At 45.7% G+C, this 22030-nt stretch overlaps 2 protein-coding genes across 2 annotated transcripts in view; both read left to right on the forward strand.

Moving 5' to 3' along the window:
* The window catches only part of ZNF444 (zinc finger protein 444), a 319216-nt gene that overhangs the window by 113526 nt on the left and 183660 nt on the right, over window positions 1-22030 (forward strand). The gene's annotated exons all lie outside the window — the stretch shown is intronic.
* The window catches only part of NLRP8 (NLR family pyrin domain containing 8), a 48107-nt gene that overhangs the window by 6915 nt on the left and 19162 nt on the right, over window positions 1-22030 (forward strand). Inside the window, exons 3-7 of the mRNA XM_050771677.1 lie at window positions 227-1823; window positions 7879-8049; window positions 12643-12810; window positions 16971-17123; window positions 21408-21578. Of these exons, the coding sequence (XP_050627634.1) occupies window positions 227-1823; window positions 7879-8049; window positions 12643-12810; window positions 16971-17123; window positions 21408-21578 (2260 nt within the window). The remainder of the gene's footprint in view (window positions 1-226; window positions 1824-7878; window positions 8050-12642; window positions 12811-16970; window positions 17124-21407; window positions 21579-22030) is intronic.

The raw sequence follows: 22030 nt of genomic DNA on the forward strand, positions 1-22030 counted from the left end.
CTCATGTAGAAAGCAGTCCTTGTTTTGTTTAAGCCACTTCAAGTTGAGTTTTCTGTTCATTGCTGCTTCCTAATGGATGCAACAGTATCAGGAAAGGTTATTTCATTTATGCCAGGGCATCACGGGGCTTCAAGTAGATATGGAGACTGGTTTTCTTATTGCTCTATTAGTTCTCATTATTAACTCTGATGCCATACCCTTTATTTCTCCCGTCTCACAAATCTAGGTAAAATACAGCAGTACAAATTGAATGTGATAGTCAAGTGTTTCCCCACATGGGACTTTATGACTTGGCCTGGAAACCAGAGGGATTTCTTTTACCAAGATGTACACAGGCACATGGAGTACTTACCATGTCTGCTTCTACCCAAAAGACCCCGGGGTAGACAGCCCAAGACCGTGGTCATACAGGGAGTTCCTGGGATCGGAAAAACAACCCTGGCTAAAACGGTGATGTTGGAGTGGGCCAGTAACAGGTTCTACGCCCACAAGCCCTGGTGTGCTTTCTACTTCCATTGCCAAGAGATGAACCAGACAACGGAGCACAGCTTCTCCGAGCTGATTGAGCACAAGTGGCCTGGATCTCAGGACCTTGTGGCGAAGATTATGTCCAAACCAGACCAACTTCTGCTGCTGTTGGATGGTTTTGAGGAGCTCACATCTACCCTCATCAACAGACCGGAGGACCTGAGTGAAGACTGGAGGCAGAAATTGCCTGGGTCTGTCCTACTGAGCAGTTTGCTGAGCAAAAGGATGCTTCCGGAGGCCACGCTACTGATCATGATAAGATGTACCTCTTGGCCGACATGCAAGCCCTTGTTGAAACGTCCCTCTCTCGTCACCCTTCCAGGGTTCAATACAACGGAAAAAATCAAGTATTTCCAGATGTATTTTGGATACGGAGAGACAGATCGAGTCTTGAGTTTCGCCATGGAAAACACCATTCTCTTTTCCATGTGCCAGGTCCCTGTCGTTTGCTGGATGGTCTGCTCTGGTCTGAAACAGCAAATGGAGAGAGGAAACAATCTCACACAGGCATGTCCAAATGCCACCTCTGTGTTCGTCCGGTATATTTCCAGCTTGTTTCCCACCAGAGCTGAGAACTTTTCCAGAAAGATCCACCAAGCGCAACTGGAGGGTCTGTGTCACTTGGCCGCAGACGGCATGTGGCACAGGCAATGGGTGTTTGGTAAAGAAGACCTTGAGGAAGCCAAGTTGGATCAGATGGGGGTCGCCGCCTTCCTCGGCATGAGTGTTCTTCGAAGAATTGCGGGTGAGGAGGACCGCTACACCTTTACCCTCCTGATTTTTCAGGAATTTTTTGCGGCCTTGTTTTATGTTCTCTGTTTCCCACAAAGACTCCAAAATTTTCATGTGTTGAGCCACATGAATATCCAGCGCCTGATAGCGAGTCCCAGAGGAAGCAAGAGCTATCTCTCTCACATGGGACTTTTCTTATTCGGCTTTCTGAACGGGACCTGCGCTTTGGCCGTGGAACAGTCATTCCGATGCAAGGTGTCTTTCAATAATAAGAGGAAGCTGCTGAAAGTCATACCTCTGTTGCAGAAATGCGAGCCGCCTTCTCCGTGCTCTGGGGTCCCGCAGTTATTCTACTGTCTGCATGAAATCCGGGAGGAAGCCTTTGTAAGCCAAGCCCTAAATGGTTACCATAAAGCTGTCTTGAAAATTGGCAACAGTAAAGACGTTCAGGTGTCTGCTTTTTGCCTGAAGCGCTGTGAACATTTGCAGGAGGTGGAACTGACCGTCACCCTGAACCTCAAGAATGTGTGGAAGCTCAGCTCCGGCTCCCGTCCTGGCTCTGAGTAAGTGCTTCTGTCCTTGGGGAGCCCGTCCTACCCGGGGCCCTTGACTACAGTCTCCTGGGTGTTTAGGGGTCAATCTGCAAACCTTTCTGATCGCTTCCCTGGCCTAGTTTGCACGGTACTTCTGTTGTTTTGTTTTGTTTTTTGAGGCAGAGTCTCACTCTGTTGCCCTGGCTAGAGTGCGGTGGTGCGATCTCAGCTCACTGCAACCTCCCCTCCTAGGTTCAAGCGATTCTCCTGCCTCAGCCTCCTGAGTAGCTGGGATTACAGATGCATGCCACTGCACCCGGCTAATTTTGGCATTTTTAGTAGAGACGGGGTTTCCCATGTTGGCCAGGCTGGTCTTGAACTCCTGACCTCAGTTGATCCTCCCCCTTCAGCCTCCCAAAGTGCTGGGATTACAGGCATGAGCCACCATGCCCGGCCAGTACTTCTGTTTTAAGATAAACATGTATCTAGGGTGGTACACGTTTGTTTTACAAACTGTCCCAGTTTGTTTAGGATTAAGGAGATTTCTGGGACCCAGAGCTTTGTTTTACTGCCAGGACTGAAGGTGTTCCTGGGATATAGGACTTTCCATGCTAAACCTGGGAGAATCCTGGGCAAAAAGATACGTGGTTCACCCTCCTTGCCTGTGTGCTGCGTGCCCATAAAGATGGGACTTTGCTTCATCTATCACTCCTACTTCTTTTTTTGAGACAGCGTCTCTCTGTTGCCCAGGAGTGCAGTGCTACGATCATGGTTCACTGCAATCTCAACCTCCTGGGCTCACACCATTCTCCCACCTCAGCCTCCTGGGTATCTGGAATTGCAGGCATGCACCACCATGCTTGGCTAATTTTCTTATTTTTTGGAGAGATGAGGTTTCTCTATGTCACCCAGGCTAATCTCCAACTCCTGGCCTCAAGCAATCTTCCCACCTTGGCCTCCTAAAGCACTGGAATTATAGGCACGAGTCACTGCGCCCAGCCTCACTCCTACTTTTGTGTATCAGAAGCTTTTTCTTTCAAGGAAAGTGCTACCCAGTGGAACTTAAGGTGATGACGGAGACATCCTGAATCTGTCTTATCCAATACGGGACCCGCTGGCCACATGTGACCCCTGAGCTCTTGGAATGTGGCTGGTGTGACCGAGTGAATGAACATCTACATTTTATTTAACTTCAGTGAATTTAAGTGTAGATAGCGACATGCAGCTAGTAGCTACCATATCAGACAGTACACCTCTAGAGGGTCTTTCATTCCGTGTAAAAACATCTTGTCCATCTTGAATTAAAAGCAACAGTCTGGGTGCCGTGGCTCGTGCCTGTAATCCCAGCACTTTGGGAGGCCAAGGCAGGTGGATCACTTGAGGCCAGGAGTTCGAGACCAGGCTGGTCAACATGGTGAAACCCCATTTCTACTAAAAACACGAAAAAATTAGCCGGGCGTGGTGGCGGGCGCCTATAGTCCCAGCTACTCAGGAGGCTGAGGCAGGAGAATGACGTGAACCCGGGAGGCGGAGCTTGCAGTGAGCTGAGATCGCGCCACTGCACTCCAGCCTGGGCGACAGACAGAGCAAGACTCCGTCTCAAAAAAAAAAAAAAAAAAATTAGCCAGGCGTGATGGTGGGCACCTGTAATCCCAGCTACTTGGGAGGCTGAGGCAGGAGAATCACTTGAACCCAGGAGGCGGAGGCTGCAGTGAGCCGAGATCACACCACTATCTTAGAAAAAAAAAAAAAGTATGTATCTCATAAGTTGTTAAACATGTTAAAATCTACAACACACTGAATAAGTCCAGTCCTTCATTTAGTGCTAAGTAGATACAAACTGTTACTACTCAAGTAATTCCTCATCCCCTCCACTCGACCAAAACTCCCCTGGAAGATCTTTATTTTGGCAAATATAATGGATTTCTTTTTCTTAAGAAGTGGCAAAAAGTGCTGACTACTCCTTTCTTCATATCGGTTGATATTTATGTGGCATTTGCCATGTGGCAGGCACAATGTCAAGCACTTACTTTATGTGAATTATTTCTGCCTCCAACTCCATGATGCACTGGAGGTGTAGGGAGCACCTTGTCCTAGGTCACATGTGTGGTCGAAGCTAAGACGAACTAAAATTTGACCCCAATGGCTGTGATGAGCAGAGAGAGGCGATTTAGACTGACTCCTGGCGAGAGGGGAGCATTGCCCTTCAGCTGCATAGGGGAAATGCCTTCTTGTTCCTTAACTGCTCTGCCAAAAGGAACCACAATCTCGTCCAGATTCCTGTCTTTCCGTGAGACTGCCTGAGTCTTCAGCAGACGGATATATAGCGCTAAGGTTCATCCTAGACATATACTGGTCTAGTGTGTGGATAGAGAAAAGTTGGTCTCTCCTTATGTGATGAGACATTTAAATTTTGAGTAATGTAAGTTCTGTTCCGTTCTTCACCACGACGGGCAGTGTGCAGGTCTCCTCAGCCATGGCTGAGTTTCTCCAGGGCAGAGGTAAGCAAGCTCCAGCCAGGAGGCCAGACCCAGCTTTTTCTGCTTGTTTAGGTAAATACAGTGTGATCGGAGCCTGGCTGTGCTTGTGACATATTGTCTGTGACTGCTACCCCACTGCCGTGGCAGGACCGAGTCATTGCTGGGAAATTCGCTGCCAGAAAAGCTGAATATATTTGCTACCTGGGCAATCACAGGAAAAGTTTCCCAACCCCTGCTCTAGCGTATATTTTTATTTATGGTGTTGTTTTTTGTAGAGATGAGGGGCTCACTTTGTTACCCAGCCTGGTCTTCAATGCCTGGGCTCATGCAATCCTCTCGCCTCTGCCTGCCAAAGTGCTGGGATTACAGGCGTGAGCCACCACGCCCAGCCAGGGATTATTTTTTGTTTTTTGTTTGTTTTTTGTTTTGTTTTGTTTTGTTTTGAGACGGAGTCTCGCTCTGTCGCCCAACCTGGAGTGCAGTGGCGCGATCTCGGTTCACTGCAAGCTCCGCCTCCTGGGTTCACGCCATTCTCCTGCCTCAGCCTCCCGAGTAGCTGGGACTACAGGTGCTCACCACTGCACCCGGCTAATTTTTTGTATTTTTAGTAGAGACGGGGTTTCACCGTGTTAGCCAGGATGGTCCCGATCTCCTGATCTCGTGATCTGCCTGCCTTGGCCTCCCAAAGTGCTGGGATTACAGGCGTGAGCCACCGCGCCCGGCCACCAGGGTATGTATTTTTTTAAAGGAATTGCTGTATCACAAGATACGCACACATCACATCTATAACTTTATCAGCATGGATATCACTAAGCTACTTTCCAGGGAAACTTCGTATTTCTTGGGTATGTCCCTGAACCAAACTGAGGGCCAGGCTGCTTATTCTCACAGCCCAATAACGAGACACAGATGAACTGGAAAGAAGAGTTTATTTCTGTAACTGGTTACAGGGCGAAGGCCGAGAAATATCACCAGACCAACTAAAAATTATAAAGTTTTCCAAAGCTTATATGCCTTCTGAGCTCTATGTCTACATGTAAGTGTGCGTTCCTCTAAAGACATGAGTGATTAACTTCTTTTAATCTATAACTAAGGTCTGAGCCCTGAAGACCTCCCTCTGGAACCTCAGTAAATTTACTTAAACTAGATAAGTCCAGGTGCTGGGGTGATTACCCTTATCTTGTCTCCCACTAAATCACGGAGGCTTGGGGAGTTCCTTCAGACCCCAATAAAATTTGTTTGTGAAGGTCTGGGGCGTTTCTTCAAACCCCCAACAAAATCTTGTTTAATCCTGAATGGGTCCCGTTGAGAATTTCTTTTTTTTTTTTTTGAGACGGAGTCTTGCTCTGTTGCCCAGGCTGGAGTGCAGTGGCCGGATCTCAGCTCACTGCAAGCTCCGCCTCCCGGGTTTACGCCATTCTCCTGCCTCAGCCTCCCGGGTAGCTGGGACTACAGGCGCCCGCCACCTCGCCTGGCTAGTTTTTTGTATTTTTTAGTAGAGACGGGGTTTCACCGTGTTAGCCAGGATGGTCTCGATCTCCTGACCTCGTGATCCGCCCGTCTTGGCCTCCCAAAGTGCTGGGATTACAGGCTTGAGCCACTGCGCCCGGCCAGAGAATTTCTTCATTATCTTGTCATACCTCAAGGCCCAGGAAAAGCCTGGGCAAAACTCTTGGTGGGCTTTTGTTACATTTCAGCCTTCGTATGAGGGCACTGGCTCTGTCAGCTTTTAAGATTTAACTTACCCACCCAGTCAGTGCCGAAACAGTTGTGACGGAGGCCTACCTGTTCAGCTGCTAGTGAGACCAGGCGTGCCACAGGTAGAATGAATTCTATTCACTCCAATATTGAATGGCTACACTGAACCATGTTTTTCTTATGTCTACTCCCAACTTACGTGGGCAATTCCAACGTACACCACAAAATCACATTCAAGGAGCCCTCCAGTCCCCGAGGACCTATTATTAGGGAGGGGAATAAACCCCAGAGCTTGATGTTCAACTTGGTGGTAACTGTCGGTCACCCGACTAAGACCTCAAGAATCTAATCGCAGTGAATCACAATGTCTATCTATGATGCTGCATAATCTTAAGCCCTGATATCCGTAGAAATCTTAAGACATGACACATTTCTTTCACGTTGGTTAGTCCACTGATCGTTTTTGTGCGGGTTCCTGGAGGCAGTTGACATCATTCCTACTTATTTGCATTTCTATGTATTTGATGGATGCGAAAATGGATGAATCCATTTCATGGGATTTAAATTTTATACAAAAACTACATGTTAGTGTAAATATTCTAAAAATTGCTTTTTTCATCTTTGTATCTTGGCAATGTCTATGCATGCCTTTTCAATGAAGTATTCTTTGAAAAATAGGTGTGCTAGAGATGATTAAATATTTTCCCCTTGATAGACTTTTGGATTGCTTTCAACTATTTCTTTCTTTCTTTCTTTCTTTTTTTTTTGATACGGAGTCTTTCTCTGTTGCCCAGGCTGGAGTGCAATGGCACGATCTTGGCTCACGGCAACCTCCGCCTCCCAGGTTCAAGCAATTCTCTTTGCCTTAGCCTCCCAAGTAGCTGGGATTACAGGCGTCCACCACCACGCTTGGCTAATTTTTTTTGTATTTTTAGTAGAGACAGGGTTTCACTATGTTGGCCAGGCTGGTCTCGAACTCCTGGCCTTGTGATCTGCCCGCCTTGGCCTCCCAGAGTGCTGGGATTACAACATGAGCCACCGTGCCCGGCCACTTTCAACTATTTCTTTAACGCAACCAACAACAGTCTTCACATGTACATCTTGGTCAGCCTCCCTGAAAGGACTGTATGGGGAAGAATGAAAGAGAAAGTCAGCAGGTCCTTCTACGGTCAAACTACATGCCACTCTAGCTCTGGATTTTTCTTTCTTATACTCACGGTGTCAAAAAGATTGATTTTTCCTTTATTCTGATCCTATATGTTTTTTTAAGAATTGTATATACACAGGGTAAGAATGGAGGTACAGAATATAATTCAATCTCTGCCCCCCACATAAATCCCATGTAATTAAAAAAGCAATTCCTGTCTAGGTACGATGATTCGCATCTGTAACCCTAGTACTTTGGGAGGCCAAGGCAGGAGGATTGCTTGAGCCCAGGAATTCAAGACCAGCCTGGGTAACATAGAGAATCCCTGTTTCAACAAAAAATACAAAAATTAGTCAGGTGTAGTGGCGTGTGCCTGTAACCCCAGCTCCTCAGGAAGCTGGAGTGGATCGCCTGAGCCCGGGAGTTAGAGGCTGCCATGAGCTGTGTTCAGACCACTACACTCCAGCCTGGGTGACAGAGACACCCTGTCTCAAAAAAAATAAATACAAAATAAAAGCAACTTCCTTTTTTCCAAGTCATGGAAACATACAGGGCTCTTATTTGAGGCCATGAGTCTTCCAGGAATGAAATGAGAAAATCTCATGATGGTTTTTCTGAGTGCTTTATTTAAATGAGGACATCTTAGAGTCACCAGAGGCCTGTGGCCCTAACCTGGGTAGGGAACGCCAGCCCTGGGTTTCCGAGTAGGTTTTCTCCAGTTTAACGAAGAGGTATTTTCTCTCTTCTCCCTTCCGTGCAGAGTGCCAGAGAGCAAAGAGCTCCATTGCTGGTGGCGAGACTTATGCTCCGTGTTTGCAACGAATGATAAGCTGGAAGTCCTGACTTTGACCAACAGTGCTTTGGGGCCTCCCTTTTTGAAGGCTCTTGCTGCCGCACTGAAGCACCCTCAGTGTAAACTGCAAAAGCTACTGTGAGTATAACACAAATCCCACTGGAAGGAATTCTATGGAGATGGTCTGTTTCCCATCCACTTTCTTCATTCCCTCTCCACTCACACTAGACTTCCCGAAGGCACCCATGTCCAGCCTTGGACAGCCGCATAGGAGGAGTGAGTCATGGGGTGCGTGGTGAGGGAAACCACAAACTGGAGCCAGGCTGCTGGCTCGACCTGTCTCTAGTCACTCTTAGGTTGGTGCAAATGCCATTGCAGTTTTTGCCATTAGTGATATTTGCACCAACCTAATAGCTCTGTGTCCTTAAGTGGATGGTGTGTACAGTGTGTCAGGGAATTCCTGGCATCTCCCTGGTGCATTCAATGCATCCATCCATAAAATGATCAGCCTCGTGCTGTGGCTCATGCCTATTCACTTCAGCTCAGGTGTTCGAGACCAGTCCCGGCTACTTGGGAGGCTGAGGTGGGAGGATCACCCGAGCCCAGGAGGCAGAGGTTACAGTGATGGTGAGCTACGATCTGGCCACTGCACTCCAGCCTGGGCGACAGAGTGAGGCCCTGTATCAAAACAAACAATAAATAAATAAAATTAAATGATCATGATGGAGAGATTAAATGCAGTCCTTCATGCGAAGCCCGTAGGACTGTGCCCGAAGCGGAACCAGCACTGCGTGACCCAGGGTGTGATGGTTACTCTGTGGAGGGACACTGCCTTACAGAAGCCACGTGCGACCTGAGCACTGAGTATGGTCCATCGCTGCGTTCCTTTAAAGTATTAATATGTACTATTATTCCCCCTTCTTTTAAAAAACGGAGTCTCGCTCTGTTGTCCAGGCTAGAGTGCAGTGGGGGGATCTCAGCTCACTGCAACCTCCCCATCCCAGGTTCAAGTGATTCTCTTGCCTCAGCCTCCCGAGTAGCTGGGACTACGGGCATGCACCACCACGCCCGGCTAGTTTTTGTATTTTTAGTAGAGATGGGGTTTCACCATGTTGGTCAGACTGGTCTCGAACTCCTGACCTCAAGTGATCTGCCCTCCTCAGCCTCCCAAGGTGCTGGGATTACAGACGTGGGCTGCCATGCCTAGCCCCCGTTTTTTTAGCAAAGTGAGAGCTGGAGAGGTTAAGTGGTTTGTCTAAGACCCTGCAGCTGACAAGCCTTAGGTAAAGCACTCCACCACAGACAGCCCGAAGCTCATCTTCACCAACACTGTGCTTCTCTAACACACCACTGTTAGCAGGTGCCTGTGTAGGGTAAACCTCACCAAAGAGGGCATGTTTGAACTGGGTTGGGAAGGAAGAGATTTACATGGAGGAGGAGAAACACTGCTTCATTTCTTTTCCAAGTGGGATCTTGCTCTCTTGCCCAGGCTGGAGTACAGTGGCATGATCATAGCTCACTGCAACCTTGACCTGGGCTCAAGCAATCCTCCCACCTCAGCCTCTCGTGTGGTTGGGGCCACAGACATATCCCACCATTGCCCAGCTAATTTTTTTTTATTTTTTTGTAGAGACAAGGTCTCCCTATGTTGCCCAAGCTGGTTTTGAACTTTTGATCTTTTTTTTTTTTTTTTTTTTTTTTTTTTTTGGGACGGAGTCTTGCTGTGTCACCCAGGCTGGACTGCAGTGGCCGGATCTCAGCTCACTGCAAGCTCCGCCTCCCAGGTTTACGCCATTCTCCTGCCTCAGCCTCCCAAGTAGCTGGGACTACAGGCGCCCGCCACCTTGCCCGGCTAGTTTTTTGTATTTTTTAGTAGAGATGGGGTTTCACTGTGTTAGCCAGGATGGTCTCGATTTCCTGACCTCGTGATCCGCCCGTCTCGGCCTCCCAAAGTGCTGGGATTACAGGCTTGAGCCACCACGCCCGGCTCGAACTTTTGATCTTAAGTGACCCACCCGTCTCGGCCTCCCAAAGTGCTGGGATTATAGGTGTGAGCCACCGCACCCAGCCACTATTTTTAACAATGTAAGAGTGAACGTGTATGCATTGCCCACCGTCTGCTAGGCTATCTTAGGTTCTTTGCACATGAATGCTCTTAAAACTCACCCCAAGCAGTAGGTGTCCCTATTTCACAGATGAAGAAACTGAGGCATGAGGTTACATCATTACTAAGCAGTCAAATCCGGCCCCAGAATCAGTTATCTTAGCCACTACTCCATATGCTGTCTCTCTAGAGTTTTTAAGATCCAAAAACCCAATAATTTACCATGTGAATCACTGGCCCCTTCCTTGAAATAAGCTACCAGGCATCCACATGGCTCCTAGCCATTATCAGATATATGTTCTGTCCTGTTACTATAATGGTTATTATTCGCTCCTGCTTACTGGGTGCCTACTATGTGACAAACACTGGGCTGAGAATTTCACGGCATGAATTCTCACAGCCATCCTAAGGAGAACATGTCATATGCTCTCCCTCCTAGACCTGAAACTGAACTTTAGGGAGTTTACATGACTTGTGAAAGGTGGTACGACTAGGGCTGTTGAACTGAGCTGAGAACTCAGTTCTGAACTCCATGTTCCACAGAAGGGGCCCCGCCTCATGGACTGATTGAATGCAGAAGAACTAGTTAGCTGGCCGGGCGCGGTGGCTCACACCTGTCATCCCAGCACTTTGGGAGGCCGAGGCGGACAGATTGCCTGAGCTCAGGAGTTTGCGACCAGCCTGGGCAACCCGGTGAAACCCTGTTTCTACTAAAAATATAAAAAAAAAAATTAGCTGGGTGTGGTGGCATGCGTCTGTAATCCCAGTTATGTGGGAGACTGAGGCAGGAGAATTGCTTGAACCTGGGAGGTGGAGGTTGCAGTGAGCCAAGATTGTGCCACTGCACTCCAGCCTGGGTCACAGAGCACGACTGTCTCAAAAAAAATAAAAGGAAAAAAAAGAACTAGTTAACCACCTCCATTGTGATGATGGTGTCACGAATATCTGCATAGTGCAAACTCATCAAATTGTATATATTAAATATATGCAAGGTTTGTATATCAATTATACCTCAAGCAAACTGTTTTTAAACAACTAATTAGAAAGAGATTCAGCATTGAACGTAAGCATTAGAGATGCAGAGCAAATCTGTGTCCCTACTTTTAGAAAAGGAGCATGATGGTAAGCAGTGGTGGCTCATGACTGTAATCCCAACACTTTGGGAGGCTGAGGCAGTAGGATCACTTGAGGCCTGGAGTGGAAGAGAAGCCTGGACAATATAGTGAGACCCCATATCTACAAAACTTTTTCAAAAAAGAAAGTAGATCAGAAAGTTGGGCTTTGTAGGCCGGGCGTGGTGCCTCATGCCTGTAATCCCAGCACTTTGGGAGGCCAAGGCAGACGGATGACTTGAGGTCAGGAGTTCAAGACCAGCCTGGCCAACATAATAAAACCCTGTCTCTGCTAAAAATACAAACATTAGCCAGACGTGGTAGTGGGTGCCTGTTGTCCCAGCTACTTGGGAGGCTGAGGCAGGAGAATCACTTGAATCCGGGAGGCAGAGGTTGCAGTGAGCTGAGATCGTGCCACTGCACTCCAGCCCGGGCAACAGAGTGAGACTCTGTCTCACAAGGGGGAAAAAAAATAGCTGAGCTTTGTTATTAAAGAAATATAAATAAAAATTTTAAAATAAAAAGCATGATTTTAGGAGAGTGTGAGGAAAAACAGTCCTCTGAATCCTTCAGGAATAGGACGACGTTCCCTTTGCTTTAGGAAAGGCTTCACGGACCTCAGCCTAATCGAATTTGATCCTGTGAGTCATTCTTTTTTATTTTTTGAGACGGAATCTCACTCTGTCACCCGGGCTGGAGTGCAGTGGCGCAGTCTCAGCTCACTGCAAGCTCCGCCTCCCAGGTTCACACCGTTCTCCTGCCTCAGCCTCCCGAGTAGCTGGGACTACAGGCGCCCGCCACCATGCCCAGCTAATTTTTTTGCATTTTTAATAGAGACGGGGTTTCACCGTGTTTGCCAGGATGGTCTCGATCTCCTGATCCGCCCGCCTTGGCTTCCCAAAGTGCTGGGATTACAGGCGTGAGCTACTGCGCCCAGCCAAGTCATTCATTAAAAAAAATTTTTTTTACTATACTTTAAGTTCTGGGGTACATATGCAGAACGTGCAGGTTTGTTACATAGGTATGCACGTGCCATGGTGATTTGCTGCACCCATCAACCCATCATCTACGTTAGGTGTTTGTCCTAATACTCTCCCTCCCCTTGCTCCCCAGCCTCCGACAGGCCCCGGTGTGTGATGTTCCCCTCCCTCTGTCCATGTGTTCTCTTGTTGAACTCCCACTTATACATGTGAACGTGCGGTGTTTGGTTTTCTGTTCTTGTGTTAGTTTGCTGAGAATGATGGTTCCAATCCAAATGCCCATCAGTGATAGACCGCATAAAGAAAATGAGCCATTCATTTTGGCTTACAGTTTTCCCAGGATAGGACCTGAATAACCACAGGTTTGTATCACTCTTTAATGTCTGCGTCCTGAATTCAATTGTAAACCCCCTGAGGGTGGGACCGCACCTGTCCCACATGCAGCTGTAGCTTCCAGGAGCCTCCTTTGTGAGGCCGCAGAATTCTACAAATGTAGACAGGACCCTATTCCAAGGAGACGCTCTTCCCTCTCCAGCTTAAGGCGTGTGAATAGCACTATGTTGAATCAGGACTTAATCGGTGTTTTAATGGGGAACGAGCATCTGAGATACTTGGAAATACAACATGTGGAAGTGGAGTCCAATGTTGTGAAGCTTCTATGCAAAGCGCTGAGATCCCCCCGGTGCCGTCTGCAATGTCTCAGGTAAGATTTGAGACGGTGGGTAGAGCGGGAATCGGGGTACCGGGATGGTCTTTTCAGGGGTGGTGTTGAGAGGCTCAGTTTCCCTCTCTTTTCTTTGATCTGTTGTTGGCTTTGTTCAACTTTAAAAGTACAATTTGGGCCAGGCATGGTGGCTTATGCCTGTAATCCCAGCACTTTGGGAGGCCAAGGCGGGAGGATCACGAGGTCAAGAGACCAGCCTGGCCAACATGGTGAAACCCCATCTCTACTAAAAGTACAAAAAATTAACTGGTGTGGTGGCAGGCTAATCTCAGCTACTGTAATTATGGGCTGTAATCTCAGGTACTCAGGAGGCTGAGGCAGGATAATCGCTTGAACCCTGGAGGTGGAGGTTGCAGTGAGCCAAGATCGCACCGCTGCACTCCAGCCTGGGTGACAGAGCGAGACTCAGTCTGAAGGAAAAAAAAAAAAAGTACTATTTGACCATGTTCTAGATCCATGTGATACCAGGAAACCTGAGCCCCAGCAGTGAACTGGAGCACCTCCTACTGGATTGTAAAAGCTGGATATTTTCTAACTTTTTATTTTAATTTTTGTGAATACATAGTAGGTGTATATATTTGTGGGGTACATAAGATGTTTTGGTTCAAGCATGCAATGTGAAATAATCACGTCTTGGAGAATGGGAGATCTAGCCCTTCAAACATTTATCCTTTGTATTACAAACAATTGATTTATACTTTTAGTTATTTTGGAAAGCACAATTTATTATTAACTATAGTTCCTCTGTTGTGCTAGCGAATACTAGGTCTTATTCTTTTTTAACCTGTTAACCCGTTTATGCCTAAGGCTGCAATGTTTTGAAATTTTTCAATCAGACCTTGGCGATGACCTTGAGCAGTGAGATGTAAATGACTCCCACGTGCTTAGTGTTCCAATAATGGAACACTAGGAATAAATGGTTTTAACAGTCCTGACCTTCCCCTGCTCTCCACCCTCCCACTACCCTTCCCAGCCCCTGGTAACCATCCTCCTACTCTCTATGTCCATGAGTTCAATTGTTTTGATTTTTAGATCCCACAAATAAGTGAGAACATGTGGTTTCTCTTTCTGTGCCTGGCTTATTTCACTTAACAGAATGATCTCCAGTTCCATCCATGTCATTGCGAATGACTGAATCTTACTCTTTCATGGCTGAATGGTACTCCATTGTGTATATGTGCCACATTTTCTTTATCCATTTATCTGATGGACACTTAGATTGTCTCTGAATCTTAACTACTGAGAACAGAGCTGCAACAATCGTGGTAGTACGTACATCTCTTTGGTTAACTGATTTCCTTTTCTTGGGGTATATACCAGCAGGGGATGACTGGATCACATGCAGCCTGCAAGAGCTGATTTTTCATCATTCAATGATTTCATGAGCCAATTGTTAAACAACGTTTTTAAAAATGAAATCATAGGCTTACAAATATATTAAACAACAAAAGTCATAGAGAATCAAAATGCATTGTTTCCTAATTATTGTATGGTTCATTATTATCCCTGCTAGGGTTCAGCAAACTTTTTCTATGACAAGCCAGATAAGAAACATTTTCGCCCTCTGGGGCCATGCCGTCTCCGTCCTGATGGCTCCTCTCTGCCATTGCAGTGCCAAGGCTGCCAGAGTTCGTAGGTAAACAAATGGATACAGCTATGTTCCAATAAAACTTTATGTATACTGAAACGTGAATTAACATAATTTTCATATGTCACAAAATATTCTTCTTTTAATCATTTTTTAACCATCTAAAAATTTTTGTGGGAGCTGGACACGGTGGCTCACGCCTGTAATCCTAGCCCTTTGGGAGGCTGAGGCGGGTGCATCACCTGAAGTTGAGAGTTCAAGACCAGCCTGGGCAACATGGCGAAACCCCGTCTCTACTAAAAATACAAAAATTAGCCGGATGTGGTGGTGCGCACCTGTAATCCTAGCTACTCGGGAGGCCAAGGCAGGAGAATTGCTTGAATCCGGGAGGTGGAGGTTGCAGTGAGCCGAGATTGCTCCATTGCACTCCAGCCTGGGTGACAGAGCAAAAACTCCATCTCAAAAAAAATAAAATAAAATAGGCCGGGCACAGTGGCTCATGCCTGTAATCCCAGCACTTTGGGAGGTCGAGGCGGGTGGATCACCTGAGGTCAGGAGTTTGAGACCAGCCTGACCAACATGGTGAAACCCCGTCTCTACTAAAAATACAAAATTAGCCAGTTGTGGTAGCACATGACTGCAATCCCAGATACTCAGGAGGCTGAGGCAGGAGAATCACTTGAATCCAGGAAGTGGAGGATGCGGTGAACCGAGACTGTGCCGTTGCACTCCAGCCTGGGCAACAAGAGCAGAACTCTGTCTCAAAAAAAATAATAATAAATAAAATAAAATAATATTTTATTTGAAAACATTCTTAGTGGATAATGCTGTAGCAAACCAAGTGGCGCTCCAGAGGAGGCCCACGAGCCACCGCTTGCCAGCTCCTGACCACTGCCTTGGTCAGGATAGACCGCTGCCGCCGTCTACCGTACCCATTTGGTGGAAACAGGATGTCATGGGGCACTGCTCTGCACCTCCTCCCAGCTCCTCACTCAGTGACCTCCCACTGTGAGCTGAAAATCAGCCATGGCAGAGGCATTTACACCACAGGCACTGGCAAACACTGCACATCAGGACTTCCTTCTCCAGCATGGCAGTGGTTAAACATTTACTGCCATGCCCCTACTCAGACTCTACTTTTTTGGTTTGTTTATATTCATAGTTTTTAGGATACAGGTGGTTTTTGGTTACATGGATAAGTTCTTTAGTGGTGATTTCTAAGAATTTAGTGCACTTGTTACCCGAGTAGCGTACTCTGTCCCCCTTATGTAGTCTTTTATCCCTCACCTCCTTCCAACCTTCACCCCAACCACAAGTCCCCTGAGTCTATTATATCATTCTTATGCCTTTGCATCATCATAGCTTAGCTCCCACCTGTAAATGAGAACATACAATGTTTGGTTTTCCATCCCTGAGTTACTTAGAGTAATGGCCTACAGCTCCATCCAAGTTGCTGCAAGAGGCATCGTTTCATTCCTTTTTCATGACTGAGTAGTATTCCGTGGTGTGTATATACCACATTTTCCTTATCCACTCTTTGGTACTCAAGTGGGTTCCATATCTTTGCAACTGTGAATTGTCCTGCTATAAACGTGCGTGTGAAAGTGTCTTTTTCACATAAAGACTTCTTTTCCTTTGTGTAGTTGCCCAAAGATCGAATGGTAGCTCCGCTTTTAGTTCAGACCCCACTTTCCAGCCTTTCCATGTGTGAACCTTCTCTCAACAGAATTTGTATGACCTCTCGTTTTGTTTTCATCTGCCATCATTGCTCCTTTACATCCAACAGAGCTGAATGTAGCTTGGATGATCTCTGCATTTCATTGCCTTTCTTGCACAGAACAGAAAGCTCAGGTGACTGGAACCTGGAGGGTGGTAAGCACAATGCCTCACTGAATGTCTTTATATGAACAGCCCACCTTGAGGCCGAAATCCAGCCTGAGAAGACAGTGGCCGTGAGACTTAGGAAAAATTCCCAGATGTCACTGAATCTAAGTTCTTCACCTTGATGATGACTGGCAAATAAATGCACAAAGTATGAGACAGAAGTAAGCATTGAGGTCTACTGCACAGCAGGGTGACTCTAACTAATAAGAATGTGATATTTCAAAGTTGCTAAAGGAGTAGATTTTTAACATTCTCACTGCCAAAAAAATTAAGTTGGTGAGATGATGGATATGTTAATTAGCTTGATTGACTCTTTCTATAATGTACACATAAATGAAAATATTACATTGGACCCCATAAATATACACCATGATCATTTTCAGCCAACTTGTTTTGAAATTTGTGTTTCAAGTAGCTGAATGGAGAGAGTTAGAGCTCAGTCGTTATTGTAGTCCAGTTGATGACAACCCCAAGAGTGGGTTGTTTTCTGCCGATGACTTGGTAGGAAGTTCCTGAGCTTGGTGCAGGTGTGCTGGCTGGAAAGTTGGAAATAGTCCCCCGAGGCTCTGCTGTGAAGACCGAGATGTGAGACAGTGGGATCCAGGAGGCTCTACAGGTACCATTTTCCCCAGAGCCTCGGCTCAGTATTTGTGTCTGGCTTCTACAGGTTGGAAGACTGCTTGGCCACCCCTAGAATTTGGACTGATCTTGGCAGTAATCTTCAAGTTAACAGACATCTAAAGACTCTCATACTAACAAAAAACTCCCTGGAGAACTGTGGGGCATGTTACCTGTCCGTGGCCCAGCTGGAGAGACTATCGTAAGTCTTTCTGGTGGCTGTGGTTGTGGTTGTGGTTGTGGTGGTGGTGGTTGTTTGGTAGATTTAGTGCTTCTGTGAGAAAAGCAGTCATAGGGAAGGTACATGTGTAGGAGCAAATGTAAGTCTTGTGATTGATGTAATTATATAGATAGGTCAGTAAGGGTCCAGCCAAGAATGAAAGAGAAATAACATGTCTACATAAAAGTATGGATTTATACCTAATATGCTATAATATATCAAGCATAATGAGTCCTATGTATCCATCATCCCGTTTATGAAATAGAAGTCATCAGTTCTGTTTTCCACTGTCCTCACTGGTTTTATCAACCCTGCCCCTGACCCCACTATGATGACATATTTAATCCGGCTGATCAGGCTCCTTAATTTATGTATAGTATTAATATTACTACCCATGTATCCTTAAACAGGCATCACATCATTTTGCATTGCTTTGAATTTCACATAAAAGGGCCAGGTGCGGTGGCTCACGCCTGTAATCCCAACACTTTGGGAGGCCGAGGCGGGCGGATCACCTGAGGTCAGGAGTTTGAGACCAGCCTGGCCAACATGGTGGAACCCCATCTCTACTAAAAATACAAAAATTAGCCAGGCATGGTGGTGTGCACCTGTAATCCCAGCTACTCAGGAGACTGAGGTAGGAGAATCGCTTGAACCTGGGGGGCAGATGTTGCAGTGAGCCGGTATCTCACCACTGCACTTCAGGCTGAATGACAGAGTGAGACTCCGTTTCAAAAAAAAAAAAAAAGGATTTTACATAAAAGCATCACCTGTGATGTGTTTTTTTTTCCTTATCTATATCTTAGTGTTCATCTGTTGAATTGCTTCTATGTTAATTCCTCTTCACTACAGAATGATATTGATATGAATATCCAAGAATTTAGTTATTCATTCTACTCACAGTTGAGGTTTGAGCTGCTTCCAATTGTTGGCTGCATACAGAGAAACACACACACACACACACGTGCACATGCACACACGTTGTGATGAGCATTCTAAGAACAGAATTGCTGGGCCATGGTGAGTATTCATCTTCAGTTTTTCTGGGTTTGTTTCCAGCGTGTACCAATTGGCCAGAGCAATGGGTATGAAAGTGCCCCTAATTCCAAATTCTTCTCCAAGTCTTGTTATTATCAGTATTTTTGTTACTGTTGCTGACAATCTGTTGGGCAGGAGATGGTACTTATGGTTTTAATTTGCATTTCCTTGATTACTAGTGACTATTTTTTTATCATCTGACTTCATCTTAGTTTCTCTAATTTGCATGTCTTCCCATGTATTTAATGTGTCTTTCCTTTATTATAACTTCGGAAATTATGTCTCTTCTTAGGCCATCACCATGTCTGCTATTTGTTCTTTGATTATTGGTGGTCTCTTTCTCTTCCCTCTTAATCCCATATATTTATTTTCTATGTTTTAATTTTTTTTTTTTTTTTTTTGAGACAGAATCTTGGTCTGTTGCCCAGGCTGGAGTGCAGTGGTGTGATCTCAGCTCACTGCAAGCTCTGCCTCCTGGGTTCAAGTTATTGTCCTGCCTCAGCCTCCTGAGTACCTGGGTAGCTGGGATTACAGGTGCCTGCCACCATGCCCAGCTACTTTTTGTATTTTTAGTAGACATGGGGTTTTGCCATGTCGGCCAGACTGGTCTTGAACTCCTGTCCACAGGTGATCCACCTGCCTTGGCCTCCCAAAGTGCTGGGATTACAGATGTGAGCCACCGCACCTAGTCTTTTTTTTTTTCAGGTTTTAATTTTTATTTCAATAAGTTTTGGGGGAACAGGTGGTGTTTTGTTACATAAACTTTTTAGTGGTGATTTCTGGGATTTTGGTGTACCCAACACCCGAGCAGTGTACACTGTACCCAATGTATAGTCTTTTGTCCCTTGCCACCCCCCCATTTCCCCTGAGTCCCCAAAGTCCTGTGTATCATTCTTATGCCTTTGTGTCCTCATAGCTTAGCTCCCACATATAAGTGAGAACATACTATGTTTGGTTTCCATTCCTGAGTTACTTCACTTAGAAAAATAGTCTCCCACCACGCGTGGTGGCTCACGCCTGTAATCCCAGCACTTTGGGAGACCAAGGCGGCAAATCACGAGATCAGAAGATCGAGACCACGGTGAAACTCCATCTCTACTAAAAATACAAAAAATTAGCCAGGCTAATTTGCGGTGGTGGGCACCTGTAGTCCCAGCTACTTGGGAGGCTGAGGCAGGAGAATGGCATGAAACCAGGAAGTGGAGCTTGCAGTGAGCCGAAATTGCACCATTGCACCCCAGCCTGGGCAAGAGTGAGACTCCGTCTCAAAAGAAAAAAAAGAAAAATAGTCTCCAATTCTACCCAGGTTACTGCAAATGCCATTATTTTGTTCCTTTTTTATGGCTGAGTAGTATTCCATGGGGTGCATATGTGTGTGTGTGTGTGTGTGTGTGTGTGTGTGTGTATCACATTTTCTTTATCCACTCGTTGATTTATGGGCATTTGGGCTGGTTCCATATTTTTACAATTGCAAATTGTGCTGCTATAAACACGTGTGTGCAAGTATCTTTTTCATATAATGACTTCTTTTCCTCAGGGTAGATACCCAGTAGTGGGATTGCTGCATCAAGTGGTAGTTCTACTTTTAGTTCTTTAAGGAATCTCCACACTGTTTTCCATGGTGGCTGTACCAGTTTACATTTCCATCAACAGTGTAAAAGTGTTACATTTTCACCAACACCTATTTTTTTAATTGTTTTATTATAGCCTTTCTTGCAGGAGTGAGGGGGTATCTTATTGAGGTTTTGATTTGCATTTCCCTGATACTTAGTCATGTCAAGCATTTTTCCATTTGCTTTTTGGCCATTTGCATATCTTCTTTTAGGAATTGTCTATTCATGTCCTTAGCCCACTTTCTGATGGGATTTTTTTTTTCTTGCTGATATGTTCTTTGTAGATTCTGAATATGAGTCCTTTGTCAGATGTATAGATTGTGAAGATTTTCTCCCACTCTGTGGAGTTGCAGGAAGTCAGGGACCCTGAACGGAGGGACCTCATGCAACCATAACAGAAGAACATAAATTGTGAAGATTTCATGGACATTTATCACTTCCCCAATCAATACTCTTATAATTTCCTATACCTGTCTTTACTTTAATCTCTTAATCCTGTCATCTTTGTAAGCTGAGGATGTATGTCACTTCAGGACCTGTGATGATTGCGTTAACTGCACAAATTGTTCGTAAAGCATGTGTGTTTGAACAATATGAAATCTGGGCACCTTAAGAACAGGATAACAGAAATTTTCAGGGAACAAGGGAGATAACCTTAAAGTCTGGCTGCCTGTGGGCCGGGCAGGATGGAGCCATATTTCTCTTATTTCCAAAAATGGGTAAGAGAAATATCTTTGAATTCTTTCCCTGGTAAGGAATATTAATAATTAACAGCCCTGGGAAAGGAATGTATTCCCAGGGAGGTGGGGAGGGGGCCTCTAAAATGGCCACTCTGGGGGTGTCTGCCTTATGCAGTTGCATATAAGGGATGAAACATGCCCTGGCCTCCTGCAGCGCTCACCAGGTTTGCTAGGATTAGGAAATTCCAGCCTGGTAAATTCTAGTCAGACTGATTCTCTGCTCTTGAACCCTGTTGAGATGTTTATCAATGACAATGTGTGCACAGTGGAACATGGAAGTTCATTAGTAATTCTAGTTTCACCCTGACCTTGTGATCTTGCCCTGACCTTGTGATCTTTTGTTGCCCTTGAAGCATGTGATCTCTGTGACCCACACCCTATTCATACACTCCCTCCCCTTTGAAAATTGCTAATAAAAACTTGCTGGTTTTATGGCTCAGGGACCATCACGGAACCTGCCGACATGTGATGTCTCCCCTGGTCACCCAGGTTTAAAATTTCTCTCTTTTGTACTCTTTCCCTTTATTTCTCAGACCGGCTGACACTTAGCAAAAATAGAAAAGAACCTACGTTGAAATATCGGGGACTGGTTTCCCTCGATCCTGTGGGCTGTCTGTTAACTCTGCTGATTATTTCTTTTGCTGTGCGGAAGCTTTTTAGTCTAACAATTTTATTGATCCCCAATTTCTTCACCCCACCATTCCCATATCAAAGCTGCTGTCCTTTACTTTAAAGCTTGGAAGTCCTAAGTGGTGATGACAGAGGTATGAGGATGCTTCTGCATTCAGAGGGAGAGCCCCGATTGAGATGATCACCCTTCTATGTGAGACAAAGAACCCTCTCCATTTAGTCATCTGTGTGCTTCTCTCCCATAGGATAGAGAACTGCAACCTTACACAACTTTCTTGTGAAAGCCTTGCCTCCTGTCTCAGGAAGAGTAAGATGCTGACCCACCTGAGCTTGGCGGAAAATGCCTTGAAAGATGAAGGGGTCAAGCATATTTGGAATGCCCTGTCACACCTGAGATGTCCTCTGCAGAGGCTGGTGTAAGTTCCAGAATGTTTTCTTCTTGGAACTTCCTGGAGCAGAACAGAGTGATGAAGAGAACCTGTTATATGTTCATTTATGTCACATATTTATTAGGTGCCTACTGCATGTTAGGCATGGTGCTGGTACTGAGGGGAAAAGCATAATAAAAAGGAGGGTTATTATTTCTGATTCAGAGGCAAATGATCTAGAGGCAGAGTTCTCAAACTGTGTACCAAGATACCCAGGAGTGAACTCAGAGGGACTGCAGGGTATTTTAAATTTAAGGAATATTGACATCTATCTGTTCATCACTGTAAGAACGACCACCTTGAGGTGTAAGAATTGAAGAAAGAGGAAAGAAACACAAAAGGTGTCTTGACAGTTAAGGACAGGTTTATTTTAGAGAAAACAAACCTAAGAGGGGCTTCTGGCTGAGTTAGGTTAGAGCTACACTCTCTTATAGACTAAG

Source organism: Macaca thibetana, chromosome 19, assembly GCF_024542745.1.
Source record: "Macaca thibetana thibetana isolate TM-01 chromosome 19, ASM2454274v1, whole genome shotgun sequence".
In the NCBI taxonomy this organism is placed as follows: domain Eukaryota; kingdom Metazoa; phylum Chordata; class Mammalia; order Primates; family Cercopithecidae; genus Macaca; species Macaca thibetana.